At 45.5% G+C, this 20,151-nt stretch overlaps 1 protein-coding gene across 1 annotated transcript in view; it reads right to left on the bottom strand.

Annotated features, from left to right (window-relative positions):
- LOC128757289 (thyrotropin-releasing hormone-degrading ectoenzyme-like) overlaps positions 1–20,151 on the bottom strand; it is a 162,770-nt gene that overhangs the window by 13,110 nt on the left and 129,509 nt on the right. The window contains exons 12-16 of the mRNA XM_053862460.1: positions 19,717–19,850; positions 19,575–19,630; positions 6,302–6,449; positions 6,049–6,152; positions 5,859–5,966 (exon numbers count right to left, since the gene is read on the bottom strand). Coding sequence (XP_053718435.1) covers positions 5,859–5,966; positions 6,049–6,152; positions 6,302–6,449; positions 19,575–19,630; positions 19,717–19,850 — 550 coding nt within the window. The remainder of the gene's footprint in view (positions 1–5,858; positions 5,967–6,048; positions 6,153–6,301; positions 6,450–19,574; positions 19,631–19,716; positions 19,851–20,151) is intronic.

Here is a 20,151-nt window from a genome sequence, read left to right as displayed (position 1 = left end):
ACAACGTAAAGATGACGCCGCTGACCATTCGACTGATTGACAGGTGCCCTGAATTGCCTGCATCATACAATGAAATCTAGCAAAAAAAACACGTTGCTCCCTTGGACATTGTCACATGTGCGCTGCATGCTGTAACCGCTGAATTATTTAGGGGTAGAACATAAGCGTCTGGGTTTTCCTACATCAATTTTTAAAACTTTCATTCCATGCGCTTCTTCTGCCATGACTACTATTAAAAATAACAGTAATAATGTAGAATAATCTCCCCATGGAATATTAAATGGAGAAAGCGAGGAGTTCTCTGAACATCCATTGAAGCTGTGTGTGTGTGAGTCTGACACAGAGTCTGTTGTGGTTGTTCTGTAACCAAAAGCTCTTCCATCCTTTCAGTCAAAATCATGTCCCCTCCCTCATCATCCAAGTCCCACCCCACATGTCACTATGTGCTCTACCACTGCACGTCTGCCGTCAATCCAACAGTTTTTGAAAGTTGCTGTCAGTCGCATTAGTAATTCAGCGAAGGAGTGACAGACGTTTGAGGCGTCACTTAGGACGGCTGGTGTACTGACTGAGTCGTGGTGCCACCGCTGCCGACTGTAGAATTTCATTAACGTCTGGATTGTCAGGGGACACATGCTCATGTTATTAGTCTGTCATCAACTGTGAACTAATGTGGGCTACGGAGAGTGCACACAGGCCACTTTGTGCTTCTGAATTTTGCAAAACTGCAGTCACATGATATTGCACGACAAGTGGGGAGTAAGGAAAACCTCAGGGGTTAATGAGGTCCTACAGCTTCATGAGAGCCACCTCCAAGCAGATTAATCCCGTCGCAGCCACAGCCACGAATATATTTGTAGGAAGAATTTTCAGAAAGGCTCATTTACAATTTCTCCCTGCGGGACATGGATTTGGTTAACGGAAAGTTGAAGCTCAAATATCAGGGGGTAGAATTTCTCAAGCATTGAAATAGAAATATTTCTTCTGTTGGTTATCGGTGGTCTGAGTGGCAGGTGTGAGTCGTAGCTTGACAAATTGGGATCATCCTTGTCAGAGCACAAAGGGGAACTTTGGTCCCTCAAACAGAAGTCAGGGGCTGTGAAGGCCTTGTCCTTCCTGACAGTGGGGCTCCGAAACAACGGCGCTGTGTAATGTAAACATGATCTGCCGAACACACGCGTGTGCTCTTGATAGGATTAAAGTCACAGAACAGCGCATGAATAATTAGATTAATATTGTATGAGAGTGGATTTTCATATTACAGACCCTCTTCATTGCGTGCTTACTTATAAAGAACTGCATTTAAGTGGGAAAAGAGATTTTCTATAAATATTCAGGGAGCTGCTTCAGTTTAACCACCAACAGTGAGGCTTTCCTTTAACCTTACGATGTTTGACACACACTTCACTGGAGCCCACTTTATTGAAATACTCTTGCATAACATGTCGGTCTAACCTTTTGATAGAACCTCTTTGTTTTTGAAAGCAGGAGAACTAAGGCAAGGAACTAAGGCAATCTATTATATTGACAATTCATCACATAAGGAGAGGGGAAACTATTTCTAAGGTTGCAGACGGTGGAAAGTTTCAATGGCCATCACACAGACAGAGAGAGCAATGTTTTTACTGGTAAATAAACATTATTTTAATCATTTTGGATCGAATGAGGTCTGTCTTCTTGGCATGCATTTTAACATTAAAACTGATAGCATATGACCTTGTCATTTGACGCCACCTTCAGCCAATTCTATTTGTCGTCCACCTTTTGTTGGAACAAAGGTGTCAGGCAATATGTTGCATTACCTCCAGATCCACCTCCAAAAAGGAGCATATGGAGGTATCAGGACTGAGACTGCAGCTGACACTAGTCCAGGCTTTTTGAAAAAATGAACTGCCATCATACAGCCACCCTGCTCATTTGCCTCATTCTACAGGGGCCTCCCTTGATATGGCGCAGACTCTGTCTGAATCCAACTGAATCCAACGTCTTTTTGCTGTGGCTGCAGTGCGAATGAAACCGGACCCCAGCGGAGCTGGAAAGGCCACCGGCACATGCTGTTGTGCCATGCTCATTTCTGGACACCCTCTATTAGGTTTGGCTCAGGGGTAACAGAAGTTTCCATTGAGCTGCACCAGTTTGAAACTACAATTAGTCTGAACTGTGTAAACATAGATCAAATGTCTCAATCCCAGGCCTCCTAAGCCAAATCCGCAATTCATTATATGTGGTCAGCAAGACTGTGGCACTGCTATGAATGTTGAAACCAAGTTGTAGTTGAGATGATCAACCATGCAATAAGCCAGTCAAAAAAGTAAAAGGACTTCCGGTGAAATTTCAAACTAAAGCACTGTCTGAAGACTTTGAATCACGTTTAAGTAACTTGAAACGTAAGCAATACGTCACCGCAGACGTGCACCAAGCCCTCGCCCGCATTTAATTTCGATGAGAGTCATGGTCCGCAGACTTGGATCATCATAAGATCCAGGATCAAGGAAATTAAATTTGGTTGAGTCGGTGTTTCACGATAAACCACTACAGGCCGGTGGCGCTGACATCTCGTCTGATGAAGACTCTGGAGAGACTCATTCTCGCCCACCTGTGCCCAGTGGTGAGCTCTGGTGAGTTGGACCTGCTGTAGTTCGCCTACCAGCCTGGCATCGGTGTGGAGGACGCCGTCATCTGCCTCCTCCACACATCCCTCTCCCACCTGGAGAAGGCTGTCAGGATTATTTTCTCTGATTTCTCCAGTGCTTTCAACACCATCCAGCCCATTCTGCTGGTGGACAAGCTGAGTCATGCTGGTCCTGGCTCCTTTCCTTGTCACCCTCTACACCGCTGACCTTGCCCACAATGCTCCATCCTGCCACCTGCAGAAGTTCTCAGATGACTGCGATCGTCCGTCTCATTGAGGACGGACATGTCAGAGAGAACAAGGAGGTGACGCAGGACTTTGTGGACTAGTGCCTGAGAAACCACCTCTAGATCATCGCAGGCAAAACCAAGGAGCTGCTGGTGGACCTCTGCAGGAGCCAGCACTCTCCACCTGCAGCAGTGAACATCCTAGGTGCTGATATGTAGAGGGTGGCAACATACAAGTACCTCAGTCTTCACCTGGATAACAAACTGGACTGGACTAAAACCACGGATGCTCTAAGGGCCGAGCAGACTCAGGAGGAGGAGGTCCTTTGCATCGCAGGGAACGCTCCATTGTCTATGAAGTTGTCTGCTGGGCAAATCTATCAATCTATCATATTTGTTTAAATATGGAATGTGGAACTTTTGTATTTTATATGTACAGTTTCTCTGTTCACATCTTTGTTTAGCGTTTCCTTTAATGTTTTTATTGTCTCTGACTTTACTGTCACTGCTGTGACGTGTCAAACATGCTGCGAAATTGTCGAATGAACCACAGGGAAGCTTCATGCTAAATGGTTTTACAGGGCATTCTATTTTGAGACTTTAATAAATAATACATACTGCACTCTTTAGTTTGCCGCTTATACTGTGCAGAAATTCTGGCCCCGTGTGGGATTGAGTTTGACATTGTTGTTCTATGTTAATGTTCCCACCTTCAGAACCAGAGCTGATCCTCTAGATCTTTGTGCAGCCATTATTGAGTCAGTTATGCCCAGTTTACGATCTGAGCGACTCTTATCTGTTTTGCTTTGGAGTCTTGACTCACTCATGTATCCTATTCCCTTGTCAGTCTGGGCCTCAAGTTATTCTTAAGTTATTCACAATAATACTACGATGAGCTACAGTTTGGAAAACGTGAATCAGGCTCTCTAGTCGGCACTGATGCCTGACAACTAGAATTTTATACCAAACAAATAGAGGTGATTTATCCAGCTGCTGTCGGGAAGAAGGTAAGTAGAAATACTCGGGTGTAATGAGTGAGCTCCTGGATTGAGATTCTTTTAAAAATGAATGTGAATCTGCACTTAATGTAGTGAGTCTTGAATTTAGGCGGGCTTCTTCTCATCAGCTCCCGCTGTCCCGTACACGGCTCCAGCATCTGTTTCCATTTAATTTGCTGTTTGAAATCTAATTTTGCAGATCTCATTAAGAGGCCAGAGGGAGCACTGGAGCCTGCAGCATGCACAGGAGAAATATTGGGAGGGAGACAAGGAGGAACGCAGAGAATGGGAATGGATCGATGTGAAGGTGGCTGCAGCCGCACATCCTGGTGGGCCTCCGAATTAAAAACCCACTCACAGCCTTGGAATGTTAAAAGCTTCAGTCGGGTATCACGACTTTTCAAATGACCCGCTCGCAGACATCATTCATAGTTTGCAAAAACATAATCACAATGAACTCCGGATGACCTCCGACCTCTGAAAAAATGTCAATATAAAAGCACAGTGCCGTTTTTTTATATTTTCATCTCAAATATGTGGCTTAGAAAAATTCAATTAACACATAAATATTACATTAAATCATTTTCCACATGAAAACATATAAAGCCGACATCAAAAGTGGGATTATGAATGGGCTGAGGAGGGATCTGAAATGAGACTAGATATTCCAACGCATCCTATTTAGAACTGCATCCAGCCTGCCGGAAGAAAGCTGGGAATATTGGAGATCACTCACTAATATCTGAGGATAACCCAGTCATTCAGGCATTATTCGGGGGGAAAAGATAGGAAACTATAAAAATACATATTCCTTCTGAGCTCAGCAAAATAGACTACATTCTTTGATAGATGTGGCAAATGGAAACAGGATCAGTTAACAGGTTCTCGTTTTTTATGCTTGACTAAAAATGCAACATTTCAGAATGAGGTGGTTGTGACCATATAAATCTGATGAACATTTCCTTTACATTTTTACCTATAAAATTATGATTATCGAAAAGGAGAAACTTGTCTGCAGTAAGTTGACATTAACAATTTTCAAATACAACTGAAAGACACACTCAGTGTGTCCTGATACATACTGATCAGTTAAGAGGAAGCAAAGGGGCGATCTCCTCTAATGACAGCTACTACTACATATCTGCTGCAAAAGGACAGCTGAAAGCTAGAACCTATTTACCAGTATTTATGAAATACAAACTAGTGATCTGAGATGAAACAGAACGTCAGAAAAGCTCTCAGGTTCAACTTTGCCCTCTGTTGTGTTCCTGCAACAAATACATCAACCTGAACTGACTTTCACCAAATGGTTATAAAACAGCATGGCCTTTTTCTTTCTCGAAAATCGATAAATCCAGGCAAGTCGACCATAAAAGGTGTCGGTGTTGCTTGTGACCTTTGATACACCCTTTCGTCCTGGCCATATTGCTTATGCAGGAACACAGCAAAAGAAAAGGATTACCGGCCATTGTAGTTTCAAAAACATGGTTTTCAGAAGCGAGACACACAACTTTGTCACACATGCACAAGTTTGTGGGGACCGCTCATTGACATAACCCTTTCCCCAGCCTCTCATCCTAAACCTAACCATCCAAAACACATGGCTGACCCTAACCAGGACTCTCAACCAAACTGAAACCGAATTATATTGACTCAGTTATTTTGAAGTCTTCATCCTCAAATTGAGGCGTAACGTAGTGGGGCACAGCCAAATGTCCCAACAAAGTCATACGGTGCTCACAAGAATAGTGTTTGTCAAGAATTGGTCCCCACAAAATAGTATAAACGGGATAAGTCCACACACTTTGTGCGTTAAACCATCATCCTAGATGGCTATAAGCTAGGAGTCTTATGGAAAACAAAACATTTTAACATTACCACATTAATTCATTTAAAAGAAATGCCATCATACTAGAAATAATAATGCCAGGAATAAACAATAAAATAAAATAAACCCAGCATGTACTTGCACGTGTGTGTGTGTGCTCTAGTGTACTGTACCTGTTCTTGTTGCTGGAGATCCAGTCGGAAATGTAGGCAACAGCCTGTCGGTGGCAATGTTTGTTTCCAAAACTGCACGCTAACATGATGAGCTCCCTCTGCAACTCCCTGCAAAAACAGAGGTGGCGCTGTCACCGAACTGCTGGTAGACTAACATGACAGTTTCTTTTCTGGAGACAATGAAACCTACTCTGCCTGATAGGACGCCTGCAGGATGTTGCCTTCGGTGTTGGGCAGATTCATGGGCCACCCGACCTGATGGTAGCGTGAGGCGACCTGCTTCAACACATAGTCCTGGCAAGACAAGAGAACAACAACAATCACGCCATTTATCTGCCACTCCACCGGCAGCAGTGACGGGACGTGTGATCGTTCCTGCCACCATCTGAGTTTGACTGATGGAGGGTGACGGTGATTATGGAAGTGATTGACTGCGTGTTTACACTGAAGAGGCTGTATTCGTCGGTGCGGTCCAGCAGTTTGTCCAGCTGGTACAGAGATCGGCTGGCGGCGTGCCACGGGAGGAAAGATGTCTCCTCTGGGAGGTAACCGATCAACTGGAGAGGAACGCCCTGGGGGAGGTATCCGGCCCTGAGAGGAGGAGGAGGAGGAGGGTGAGAAGTAGGAAATAAAAGTTGACTTTGGATCAGAGGGGGCAAAGAAAATATATGGAGTAGAGGACTCTTCGGGGGAAGCAGAGCAGCTGAGACCTGGTAAGCAAATCCTCTGGAAGGAAGGAGCATTGTTACAGAAATATCATAACCTCCACCAAGGACGTACTTCTTTTGACGCCATTGGTTTTTCTGCTGGTCTATTTGCCTGTCTGTATCAAAATAACTCAAAAAGTTACAAAGACGGATTTGGATGACATTTCCAGAAGGCAAGAAACAAATAACTCAATTCCACACTGCATGTGAATAACTTGATGTATTGTAGATGCAGATTTAAATATGCAGTTTGGAGCACATTAGACTGAAGTTCTGAAGATCGTGATCATGGCCGGGTGCTTCTCAATTATTTTCTATTGCGCCCCCACCAGGAAGAAGTAAACGTTTCGCGCCCCCCAACTCTCCGACGCTTCTGTAAATAGTATCACCTTTCACCTTTCACCTTTTCACCATAACTTTATTAACAATGTTTTTGTCTGTAACAGAAAAGACTTGAACTGCATCAATTAGCCTGAAATTGAAAAAAAAAAATTCCAGTACGTCAAAAAAGAATGTTCCGATGTTGGCATCGCCCCCCTATTTGAGAAGAACTGGTCTAACCCAACTGACTGTCTGTGTCTGTGCTGGGTGACTGTCCATCTCTCCCTGTCTGTAAAGTACAGTCCTCTGGAGCTAACTCTTTTAATCCACCTGCATCACTTCACCTGGCCACAGGTGAGGATGGGAACATGTCTTGCTTCAACTGGTCAATCACTCATCGCTGGTCCCAATAGAGAGGATTCAGAGGCCAGTTAGTCAAGGGGCGTCCTCCAGGCCGTATACCCGTCAGCCAGTTCTGTTATTTGAACTGTTATTCATCGCCTCTTATTAACAAGCCTGTGGCTGCCGACATGATTTGACATGCCCATATTATCCTACGTGGACAAATCACCAAGAGAGTCTGACAGGAGAGAACCAGCGCTCACATACGTAGCTGTCATTGCTGGACATTTACAGTTGCATCTCTGCCTCATGGTTCAAGTGTTACAGTATGCGTGCTTTTGATGCCAAAACTACCAATGATGAATGATCCAGCATCATATTATCTTACCGTGTCCAACATATATATATATTAAAAAAGACATTTTCTTCACTTTAGCATCATGTCTCCAAATGAATCTTAACCTGTGGGACAGTAGAATCATTTCAACAATTCCTCACAGCTGAGGGACATTTTGTCAAATTAAGCATTGGATTTTAAAATATTACGAGTCATTTCCCACAGACTTTATGGGGGGAAGGAGTGTTTCAGATTATTTTTACACTTGATTTCTCTTCAATTCATGTGGGTAACAAACATCAAAAGCTCATTATAAGAAAGTCAGCGTCTAAAGCCCGACCCTCGGGGCCACTGCGCCACAGCCAGGGTTACAGCCACTACCTCATGAATATTTAGGATGTTCACTTTGTGAATCCATTAACATTTATGATGTTTTTGAGGGTAGAATGCATTCACCTGTTTCGTCCTCAGACATCTGGCTCCGCCCTCTGCTCTTTAATATTAATGAGGCAGACACGCTAGGACACCCCGGTCATGTTCCTCCGATTATTCTCGAGTGGGAAACTTGCTGCTATCGAATGAGGATTAATCTTTCGGGATCATTCGTTCCGCAGAAATAAAGCTTCAGCCAAATTTCAACAGCAGACAGTCGGAAGACTCAGAAACTTTCTTCGCAAAGTTAATCAGCCTGAGATAAGGCTCTTGAAGGCTCTAAGCTGCACAGAAACTCCAAATTCATATTTCCATAATCTGCCTCAAATCCAACCCGACCAATCTCCACACGTTCATCGCCATTCCCATCATGCACCTGGGCCTCGGATGACATTAGCATAATCCATTCAGCCCGTTCACAACACTTATGGGGAGAGGTGAGGATGGCAAAAACCTATGCTGTTTCCTAGCAACATCATTTATATGCTGTTTATCTGACAGTCTACGTTCCCACTCGTCTGCCGATTATCACCATCTGACTGTGACACACCGCTGCAATCCCGCCTGATAGGCTTACTCCAATGGTGGCTCAACAACTTCGAAAATACAACTGTTTTTCCAACGTCAATGAATTTGAAAACTTTTTCTCCAGATTCTCTGTGCTGACTTTTCCAGGGTCTGGGGGTGTATGAGCTTCCCTCCTGGCATGAGATCACATTTCTTTTCTCCTCCACTGCTTTCTTTAGTTTTTACCGCTTGTCGGTTGCAGAGTTACAGAGGTAACAGTTTTTGTCTTTGTGGTGGTCAAATTAGCCAGGTCCAGCTGAGAACCCGGAGGCCATTGTAGAGATGTAACGGCATCAACAAGTCCTTGTTTAGCCTCTGGTCAAAACTAGGTCACGTTAAAGGGCTTACAACCTCAATAAAGCAGACATAAATACCATCATTTCCGGACTACAGAGCGCACCGGAATATTAGACGCACCCACTAAATTTAAGAAGGAAAATAGATCTTGTTCATACATAAGCCGCACCGATATATAAGCCGCAGGTTCAGTGGTGCTGCCTGTGCTGTGGACAGGTCAGTGGTGCACCGTCTTAAAAACGCTTTTCAAAACTAAATTTGAAAACGGTGTCCAGCCTCCAGAGTGAGGAAATACAAGTAACAGTGCTTTTGAGTGCTTTACGGGTTAAATAAAAAGCCTTCGATTTCAATGATTTCATCGCCTCTGGTTTAATCTGAGTTCAGCCTGTAAAAATCCATATATTAGCCCCGTTGTATAAGCCACAGGGTTCAGACCACAAGAAAAAAGTAGTGGCTTATAGTCCGGAACTTACAGGAAATAAAATGACATGCTGAGCATTTTTTTCTCATCACGATGCCTCATCCTTTTCACCAAAAACAGAGGTGACCCTACTGTACACCAGTCACATCATGTGTAGACAACCACTCACTCACATACTGTCACCAAACAAAAACTCTGGATGCTTTTGCAACATAAGAGGAAAGCACAGGGTGAACTCCACACAGAAATGACCCAGGCTTGATCTGGGCTTGACAAAAATAGTTAAGCAAAAAATGTTCTTTATAGATGCAGCTGTGTACAAGGAAGGTTCAGGAGAAATCTGTGTGCTATGGATAAGAATAACCTTTTCAAAAATGAGTTACTCTTAGTACTATTGCAGTACTACTAGTCCTGTTTCAATGACAGGTAAAATTGAAAAATGTGAAACTATTTTTGGAAAGGGATTTGGTGAGGTAGTGCTGAGAAAACCAGCTTGTTGTCCATACACTGATCAAAGACCTGCATCTCTGACAGTGCAGTATGAGGCTGCATTACAGCCACTAGTGTGGGCAGCTTTTACAGATGTCCTATCAAGGCATTGTTTCTTCAACTAGACAAGGTCAGCCACTACATTGCTTTTGCTTTGTGTGGGAAGGGTTTTTCTGAATCCCACTACAAAGAAATAGAGCTTCAAAGGTTGGCCAAATTATCTTCCTTCCCATAGCTATTAGATCGCTTCTTGATTCACAGCATACTTACTTGTGTCGGCTGTTCTTTCCAGGCCCACAATTTAGCCTCAATTTTCCAAAAAAACATGACCATGTAGAAGTAAAGGGGTCAGACATGTTATCCTCAAACTGGTACTGATGTTGACAGAGGACATGTCAGGCAGAAGATGGAATTTCAGTCTGGATAACTAACGTCTTCCACAGGAGACATAAACAGTGTTAAAACCCAACGTAAGGACTGTGAGTCAGTGTAAAAGCCTTTGCCAAAATCAGTGACTCATTTTGTATATCCACTAAAACATACTATATCTGTAGAATACAAAGAGAAAATATGAGATGTACTACAGAGATCCCACTGTTAACATGAACAATGGGAACGTTTTCTGAAAAACAAAACAAAAAAATCTTTAACTACTATGAAATGAGTCACAGGTGTAAATACAAATGTTTACATGAATCCTACAGGACAAGGCTAAAAAAAGTACAGAGAGAATTATATGTATATATATATATATATATACATATATTTATATATTTACTGAGAATGGTTCCAACACTTTAACATAAGGAATTCATCTGATTCATTATCTCCGTAAGTCTGAATCAATAGATCTCTCTAGAGGGCGCTGGCAGCATTGCAATCTGTGTCTCTACGATATGGATTTTCAATTTTCCTCTTTCAGTTGCACTTAGCTCGTGTCTCTGAGTGTTTAGGTCTTAATGAGCCACGTAGCCTATTGACATAATTAAGGACCTTTAATCAGTTATTACTATATCACAGTGCAGACATCCAGTCATATTAATATTCTGTATGGGGCGCTCGCTTGGTCTCTGGTATGTCGGGTTAGTGTTTTTGTGGGGCTGAGTCGTAAATATTGACCTTTCCTCCAATCTCCTCATGCAACACGGAAAGTGGATAAACGTTCTGCAGAACATTCCTGGAAGGTGATTCATACGTGACCTGTCCGGGCCCCTGAGAGTCATTGCAAGAATCAAATGTATGAATATTTATTACCATCAGACCGAGGGATATCTCCACTTGACTGAGATGTTCCTGCTGCCCCATCCAAACGCGGTGACATTAAGTTGTTCTGGAGCTCCCAAAGAAAAAAGAAAATCCACAAAGAAAACCTCAGATGACATGAAAGCAGTAGAGAGGCATGATCTCTGCAGAGCGATCCAGGAAGATGTCAGTGGAGTCCCTTTCTGTATGAGTGAATATTAATGGATCTGTTCTTGTGTTTTTGACTCTGTGTGGAGGGATCCCCCCCTGCTGAGCCCCTAACTCACAGCTCGCACACCACGTCTGGCTGTTTCATATTCGACAGGACGGAAGACAGATGGCAGAGAGAGAGCCTGAATGGGAAATAAAGGGAAAGAGAGGAGGGGAGATTGACTTATAGGCTGGGTGTCACACTGGATTTTGGTTACAGTGCTCAGAAAGCTGGAGGCTGAAATTTTCACTCCGTGGAAGGACTCACTCGCCTGCCTCCCTCTCCCGATTCATCACAGGGTTTCCATCTGGCTCAGTTGGTTTCTCAATTGGCCTTCACGTAGTTGTGATCAGACCAGTTTGGAAAATGGGCTTTATTTATAATGGACTGCAGGTAAATGGGGGGCCAGACTTTGATCCATTTCTCCATTCCTCATGCTGCCTGGCCAAAAGCATGAAATGAGTCACTCATAGAAATTATACTGCAGCAAGCATAGCAAGGTTTTAAGATCTCAGTGATGACGTATTGGGGGAAGCAAAGAGGTGTCTGACTTAACTCTTCTTAGGGAGGAATATACAGGTAGTCATGTTGAACAAGATGCTCATCAGCAAGTCACTGTACATACAGTAAAAAGCAATGATTAACAACTAAAATTAACTGCTGCAAATGCACAGGGTTAATATGAATTTATTTTCAATAATTTAATTCAGTGACAAAGTCACAACAATGTTAGAATTGTTCCACTCAAGTGGAACCCTCTTGCAATGCCCCAGGCCGACAGTGGCATCCAGTGATGACTGCTAACTTTGCAAATAGCAAGGGAAATGACATACTCTGCATTGAGCTTTCACTACTTTCACAGCTCAAGGCCGGGAACTGGGTGCAAGAGATTATTGTGACACGCTGCTTGCCACGACTGAGACAACAGTTAAGCGGTCATTATTAAGTTCGGCCATTGACTGTGTCAAGCTCTCACTCTCATCAATGAACTCAGCTACAGTCACCTAATGCTTTCCCATGATGCTTTCCAGTCCAGTCAACCTGTCACAAGGGTTGATCGGCACCACAATAAAAGAGAGAAAAGAAGTGGGAAGAAGAAGAAGTCAGACAACATGGTCGAAAGCAGCACATTTCCCACTTTATTGTTAATGGAACCGCCTGTAATTCCATTGGTCTGATGTGACAAGGCTCATTCTTGGCAGCGTGAAGCTACTGTGCCTGTAGAAATCCACGTTATAGCATTCAAGGGTTATGATCAGTTGACTGGGCTGCAGTGCATCAGGGGAGGACACTGTAAATGAGCTTGTTGAGAGTGATGACTACTCACATGCGACAAGAATTCATGAATTATAAATAGCAGCCGAACTTGATGGATAAACTAGTCTGAAGTTGGGGAAACTGCCATCTGTCCTAACAATGGGTTGGCGGCGTACAAGAAGCCAGACACATTCATCTGCAGAGCCACATCTGAAGGTTCCCGACCCGTGCTACACAATGTAGCAAGACGAAACCCAAACCCTCACATCAGTGTGGGCACATTCTGGGTAAGCACGCAGACCACATGACGGGACTAAACTCCTCTGTTATGTATAATGAATGTGGTCATTTCTTTATTTATATATTTTTACAAGGTCTTCAAAGACCCAATTAGGAACCTTCAAGTCAAAATGAAGTTTGATTCTTTTTCTTATAAAACTGTCCCTTTAAATACATTGTTCCAGTTCAGTTTGACTGATGTGCCATTCAGTTGGAGATGGAACCCTCAGGTGCTCTTGCACCCCTTGAATTGAAACATACAAGCCTCAGCCTAATTTCACTACATGAGTTGAAGGAAAAGAAATATCTCTGCTTGATCAACCCATTCAGCCTTTCATTCCTCGTTCATCAACTCACTCCACTTGCCCACACTCCTTGTCAGAGCTGTTATGCGACATGTTTTCTTGTGCTTTTATTTCCTGTCTGTGTAGCGCAGCTAGAACTTGTCCGATGATCACGCTCACTACACCTGGGTTCCAGTCTGCGCTGCCAGATAGTTGTTCCCCACCCTCCGCTAAAGTTCCTCTCATTTCTTCTGCGTTCTTTGTAAACTTTCTATTGTGCGTGTCGTTTCTGCCGCTTCCTTGTTTTTCCTTCTAGTTTATTTTCTACCTTTTATAGCCGCATTGATTATTCTGAGAAATAAATGTTTCTTCAAAAGGGTGGCTATCAGTGTATTTCTACTGATGTACAGTTTCACAACTCCTCCCCAAACAAAATGCATGAGAAACATGAGAGGGGCTCCATTAAGGCAGCTGAGAAAAAAAGAGCTAATTACTTTGGTAATTAATGACCACCACCATTAGCGCGATAATTTCACACCCCTTATTACAACCCATGAAAATCAGTGTGTTTATGCAAAAATATGAATGAGAAATGGTCAATGTCACTGATTCCCATAACAGGGGAAATCTCCATGGCTATAACAGAAGCTGAAGTAGTGGACGTACAGTTGTGCTTCAAGTAGACTGTCTCTGTTGTAACAGAAGAAGAATTTTAGACCCAAAACAATAACATGTATTGAAATATATTTTAAAAGAAATATATTAGAAATGGTCTCTCGCACATCCTTTACAACCACCAGGCGTTAACAACCACCCTATACTCATATTTCCCATTCAGCATGATCAGGTTTACTCGATAGTAGTGCTCAACGCATCTGTGGCAGTCAAAGTAATTACAACCACAAAACATAAATATAGTGATGGTACTGATACAAGGCCAGTGTTTACCATGTTGCGAAAAACAGCATCTGCTGTTTTTTGTACTCGACAGCCACGTAGCCTCCACACGTAGACATGCCAACAAACAACGAAGCACGCAGTGTTCACATCTACTATTCCTAGATTTGTTTGAGCGATGGACTGAAAAAGAAAACATATGGCTTGAATATGTACATATGGCCATGACTCATACAGATATAGGCAAAGTTGAAAAGACTCTATAAGCAGCTTGGTGTTAATGATCAGAAGACAGCAGGTGTGACAGGAAGACGGCAAAAGAGTGAGGCGAAGTTATAAACCAGCAGGTTCCCTGCTATTGAAATAAGAAGTCAATCAGAAATAGATCTTCATCTGCCCCGTCTAGACAGCTGACACTCCCAAGTATTGGAAAACGATTATCATCCTAACTCCCTCTGCGGGGCTTTGTGACGACTGAATGAGGCGTCAATCCGAAGACGTGAAGCAGGAAAGGCATCATTTCCAGCATCTACAATCCATTTTAACATAAATAATAGAACAGTGGCATGTCTGTCTCGGTGTCTTGACCACCCATCTAGTCCAGATGGATCCAAGACCTTCCATGAGGAAAACACAGGGAACTACCCCAAATCTGCAGGAGCAGTAGAGAGGAAAATGAAGTGCTAAGATGAAATTAAAAAAAAAAAATCACTTTAGACTGGGGAACACATATTAACTATTACTAATTACTTTTACTCCCCCTGGAACTGCAACCTTATCGTGGTGGGGGAGTTTGTGTACCTTGAATGATCCTAGGAGCTATGTTGTCGGGGGCGTTATGCTCCTGGTAGGGTCTCCCATGGCAAACAGGTCCTAGGTGACGGGTCAGACTAAGAGCAGTTCAGAAGCCCCGATGAAAACAACAACAACATCGAGGACCGTGACGTCGCCCGGCATGGCGCAGCCGGGGCCCCACCCTGGAGCCAGGCCTGGGGTTGGGGCTCGAATGCGAGCGCCTGGTGGCCGGGCCTCTGCCCATGGGGCCCGGCCGGGCCAAGCCCGAACGAATGACATGGGCCGTCCCTCCTGCGGACCCACCACCCACAGAGGGAGTCATAGGGGTCGGGTGCAAAGAGAACTAGGTAGCAATCGGGGCCGGGGGGCCCGACGACCTGGTTCGTGTGGACATTCTCTGGCTCTTGGGACATGGAATGTCACTTCGCTGGGGGGGAAAGAGCCTGAGCTTGTGCAGGAGGTTGAGAGGTACCGGCTAGATATAGTCGGACTCTCCTCCACGCACAGCCTGGGCTCTGGAACCCAACTCCTTGAGAAAGGCTGGACCCTCTACTTTTCTGGAGTTGTCCGCGGGGAGAGGCGGCGGGCTGGCGTAGGCTTGCTCATAGCCCCGCAGCTCTGCAGCTTCGTGTTGGGGTTTACCCCGGTGAACGAGAGGGTCGCGTCCCTACGCCTACGGGTTGGGGACAGGTGTCTCACAGCGGTTGCGGCTTACGGGCCGAACAGCAGTGTAGACTACCCGGCTTTCTTGGAGTCACTGGGAGGGGTACTCGACAGTGCCCCAACCGGGGACTCCATTGTTCTACTGGGAGACTTCAACGCCCACGTGGGCAATGACAGCAAGACTTGGAGGGGCGTGATTGGGAAGAACGGCCTACCCGATCTGAACCTGAGCGGTGTTCTATTACTGGAGTTCTGTGCCACCCACAGTTTGTCCATAACGAACACCATGTTTGAGCACAAGGGTGTCCATAAGTGCTCTTGGCACCAGGACACCCTTGGCCGGAGGTCTATGATAGACTTTGTGATCGTGTCATCTGACCTTCGGCCACGTGTCTCGGACACTCGGGTGAAGAGAGGGGCAGAGCTGTCAACCGATCACCACCTGGTGGTGAGTGCGATCCGCTGGCAGGGGAGGAAGCCGGTCAGACCGGGCAGGCCCAAACGTATTGTGAGGGTCTGCTGGGAACGCCTGGCGGAACCCACTGTCAGTGGGGTCTTTAACTCCCACCTTCGGGAGAGTTTCTCCCAGATCCCGAGGGAGGTAGGTGACATGGAGTCTGAGTGGTCCATGTTCTCCTCCTCCATTGTCAGTGCGGCTGCACGCAGTTGTGGTCGCAAGGTCTCCGGTGCCTGTCGCGGCGGCAATCCCCGAACCCGGTGGTGGACACCGAAAGTAAGGGATGCCGTCAGGCTGAAGAAGGAGTCCTATCGGGTCTTGATGGCCTGTGGGACTCCTGAGGCAGCTGACGTGTACCGGCAGGCCAGGCGTGCCGCTTCCCGTGCAGTCGTGGAGGCAAAAACTCGGGTCTGGGAGGAGTTCGGAGAGGCCATGGAGGAGGACTATTGGTCGGCCTCGAAGAAATTCTGGCAAACCGTCCGTCGCCTCAGAAGGGGGAAGCAGTGCCTCACCAGTGCTGTTTACAGTGAGGGTGGGAGACTGCTGACCTCGACTGGTGATGTTGTCGGGCGGTGGAAAGAATACTTCGAGGGTCTCCTCAATCCCGTCGTCACGTCTTCCACTCAGGAAGCGGGGACTGAGGACTCGGATGGCTCTCCCATCACCCGGGCCGAAGTCACCGAGGTTGTTCGTAAGCTCCTCGGTGGTAGGGCCCCGGGAGTGGATGAGATCCGTCCAGAGTATCTGAAATCCCTGGATGTTGTAGGGCTGTCGTGGCTGACACGTCTCTGCAACATCGCGTGGCAGTCGAGGACAGTGCCTCTGGATTGGCAGACCGGGGTGGTGGTCCCCCTGTTTAAGAAGGGGGACCGGAGGGTGTGTTCCAACTATAGGGGGATCACACTCCTCAGCCTCCCTGGAAAGGTCTATTCCAGGGTACTAGAGAGGAGACTTCGGCCAATAGTCGAACCTCAGATCCAGGAGGAACAGTGTGGTTTTCGTCCCGGTCGTGGAACACTGGACCAGCTCTATACCCTCCACCGGGTGCTCGAGGGTTCATGGGAGTTCGCCCAACCAGTCCACATGTGCTTTGTGGATTTGGAGAAGGCGTTCGACCGTGTCCCTCGCGATGTCCTGTGGGGGGTGCTCCGGGAATATGGGGTGCGGGACCCTCTGCTAGGGGCTGTCCGCTCCTTGTATGACCGGAGCAGGAGCATGGTTCGCATTGCCGGCAGGAAATCAGACCTGTTCCCGGTGCATGTTGGTCTCCGCCAGGGCTGCCCTTTGTCACCGGTTCTGTTCATCACTTATATGGACAGAATTTCTAGGCGTAGCCAGGGGTCGGAGGGGATCCGGTTCGGGAACCACAGAATTTCATCTCTGCTATTTGCGGACGATGTTGTTCTGTTGGCCTCATCGGACCGGGACCTTCAGCATGCGCTGGGTCGGTTTGCAGCCGAGTGTGAAGCGGCCGGGATGAGGATCAGCACCTCCAAGTCTGAGGCCATGGTTCTCGACCGGAACACGGTGGTTTGCTCTCTCCAGGTTGGTGGAGAGTTCTTGCCTCAAGTGGCGGAGTTTAAGTATCTCGGGGTCTTGTTCTCGAGTGAGGGAAAAAGGGAGCGTGAGATTGATAGACGGGTTGGTGCAGCGGCAGCAGTGATGCGGTCGCTGTATCGGACCGTCGTGGTGAAGAGAGAGCTGAGTCACAAGACGAAGCTCTCGATTTACCGATCGATCTACGTTCCCACCCTCACCTATGGTCACGAGCTTTGGGTAGTGACCGAAAGGATGAGATCGCGGATACAAGCGGCTGAGATGAGTTTCCTCCGCAGGGTGGCTGGGCGCACCCTTAGAGATAGGGTGAGGAGTTCGGTCATCCGGGAGGAGCTCGGGGTGGAGCCGCTGCTCCTCCACATCGAGAGGAACCAGCTGAGGTGGCTCGGGCATCTGATCCGGATGCCCCCTGGACGCCTCCCTGGGGAGGTGTTCCGGGCATGTCCTACCGGGAGGAGACCCCGGGGAAGACCCAGGACTCGCTGGAGAGATTATGTCTCCGGTCTGGCCTGGGAACGCCTCGGGATCCCCCGGGAGGAGCTGGAGGAGGTTTGTGCGGACCGGGAAGTTTGGGCTTCCTTGCTCCGAATGCTGCCTCCGCGACCCGACCCCGGATAAGCGGCAGAAGAAGGTTCAAGGTTCAAAGGTTCAAAAGGTTTAATTACTTTTACTTACCGTGAATACTTTGTAATTATGGTGTTGTTTACAGATACAACTTTCAGCAACTGCTCCATGGTTCGATTATTTTAATAGCAATAGTGGAGTTATTCAACCCTGAAATGACTCAGCAGACGTTGCAAAAAATATTAGATACGGGGATATAACACATGCAGCTAGCTTCAGATGAGATTGTTAAAAAATGTTGCAGTAGTAATATCACTTTCAGAGTAGGTCGGCACTCATTCCTGGTCATATATGTGACCTGCGGACACAGTGTCCCTTACGGACCAATTATGGAACACAATTTATTCCCTGTTAACAAGGAGTCCTGAATGCACCAGGGTGCTGTCAGCTCAGCGCCTGTAATCTTCAGTCTCTTGCTTTGTTTTCATGTTGTGTTTTAAGTGTGTCTATAAAATATGGGGTAATTTTCAAGAGATATTATGCACATTTCTCATAGTTACGTCAAGTACCATGCAGGATTTTATCACCTTCATATAATAAATAGTCACCAGTCACTTCAATTATCTGGTTAGCACAGGTAACATGACTTTTTATGTCTTTCCTTGATATTATAACGTGATAAATAACAGGCCTGCAGATATTTCCGGGGTAAAAATGTACAATTCTCAGTACATCTTTCACAAGTATGATTGAATCACTATTTGGGCGTTTTCACAGTATGGACTATGGCCCGGCATGGTGAAGTCCAATCGCCTTGAAAAAAAATCTCACTCCCACCACCGAATCCTGTGCGGCCAAAACCCCACTTTGTTTGTGTTCACATCTTTGACTTTTGAGCCAAACAGACTTTGTCTTGTGACAGAGACAAAGTCTTCTGTCTTCTTCATGTCATATCAGGTAAGGTAAGAGCAACACTGCCACCACAGTTTGTGGTGGAACTGCTCCGTTTGGTCTGTATCCACGAGCTTTGTGGAAACGTGCAGAAATACACGTGAAATGAACACAGATCATGGACAGAAGGCTCTGTATGTATCTGGATCAGTGTGTAATGCTGAGCATAAATGGGTCTCTAGCCTGCCGTTTCCACAGCAGACCCAAAACACCCAACAAGAGAGGTTCTGTTTTCATGAAAATGAGAGCTTTTGTCTGCCATGCAAAAAGCTACAGACACGTAGCATAATCAAGACAGAAAATCCTTTGATTCCATCTCCATATTCATGCGGTGTCCCTCTCAATCTGACACTTCAAACATGCTATTCAGAGGAGGCTGTGATCAGTTAGGACGAATACCCACCACTTTGAAAGCCATCAATTTCCTCAGCTCATCATCTCATGAACACTCCTTCCCGCACTTTGTGACTTACAATTAAAAATAAACCAGTTCACACAACCCATGTTTGTACTTCAGTGCTTCAGCTCAATTACTTTCCAAACCCAGAAATACATGAAGCGTTCTAATATGTGAGCCACACTACTGAATGAATGAACAGGGATCAGTGGAGATTTAAAAAAAAAAGACAGAAGTTAATGTTTTTACCGGGCTAAATTGAAGGCATCATCAATTAGTCCAGCCCTGTTCCCCACAGAGATGATCTGAAAAATGGGTCAAAAAGGAGAAGACAAGACATCAGTGCAGGGAAACACACGCTAAATCTGAAATCAGCATGAATAAAACATACTTGTAGATTGGTGTGCAGCTGCTGAATCAGCAGTTTCCAGTTTGGAAGGTCATAGTTCACTCGAAAGTAGCCCGTTTGATTGATGTTCCCAAGCAGCCATGTGTTGTCGTCCATTTCACTGATCTTGTGGGTTTCTGAAACATGAAATAAGATGAGAGATCAAAGTCAAGGCTGAGGGGGCACATCTGTCTTGCTGAGTCACTGTCTGTGGCACAGAAGAACTTTTAAATAAAAGCCATCACAAAATTCAATGGCAATTGAATTGCTTCAACTCCTATGTATGATGATCACAATCTGCAGAGATCGTAATGTATAGTTTGATAGATAGTAAAAACAAGATTTTAAATAGGATGTTTTTTTTCTTTGTTTTGTGGGGCGTAGGGAGTATTTACTGGCCACGAAACAGCATGAGGCAGCAAATACAGAATGAAAAAC

Source organism: Synchiropus splendidus, chromosome 4 (genome assembly GCF_027744825.2).
Source record: "Synchiropus splendidus isolate RoL2022-P1 chromosome 4, RoL_Sspl_1.0, whole genome shotgun sequence".
In the NCBI taxonomy this organism is placed as follows: domain Eukaryota; kingdom Metazoa; phylum Chordata; class Actinopteri; order Syngnathiformes; family Callionymidae; genus Synchiropus; species Synchiropus splendidus.
Note: the sequence above shows the minus strand (reverse complement) of the source record. Positions and strands in the feature narration are given on the sequence as shown.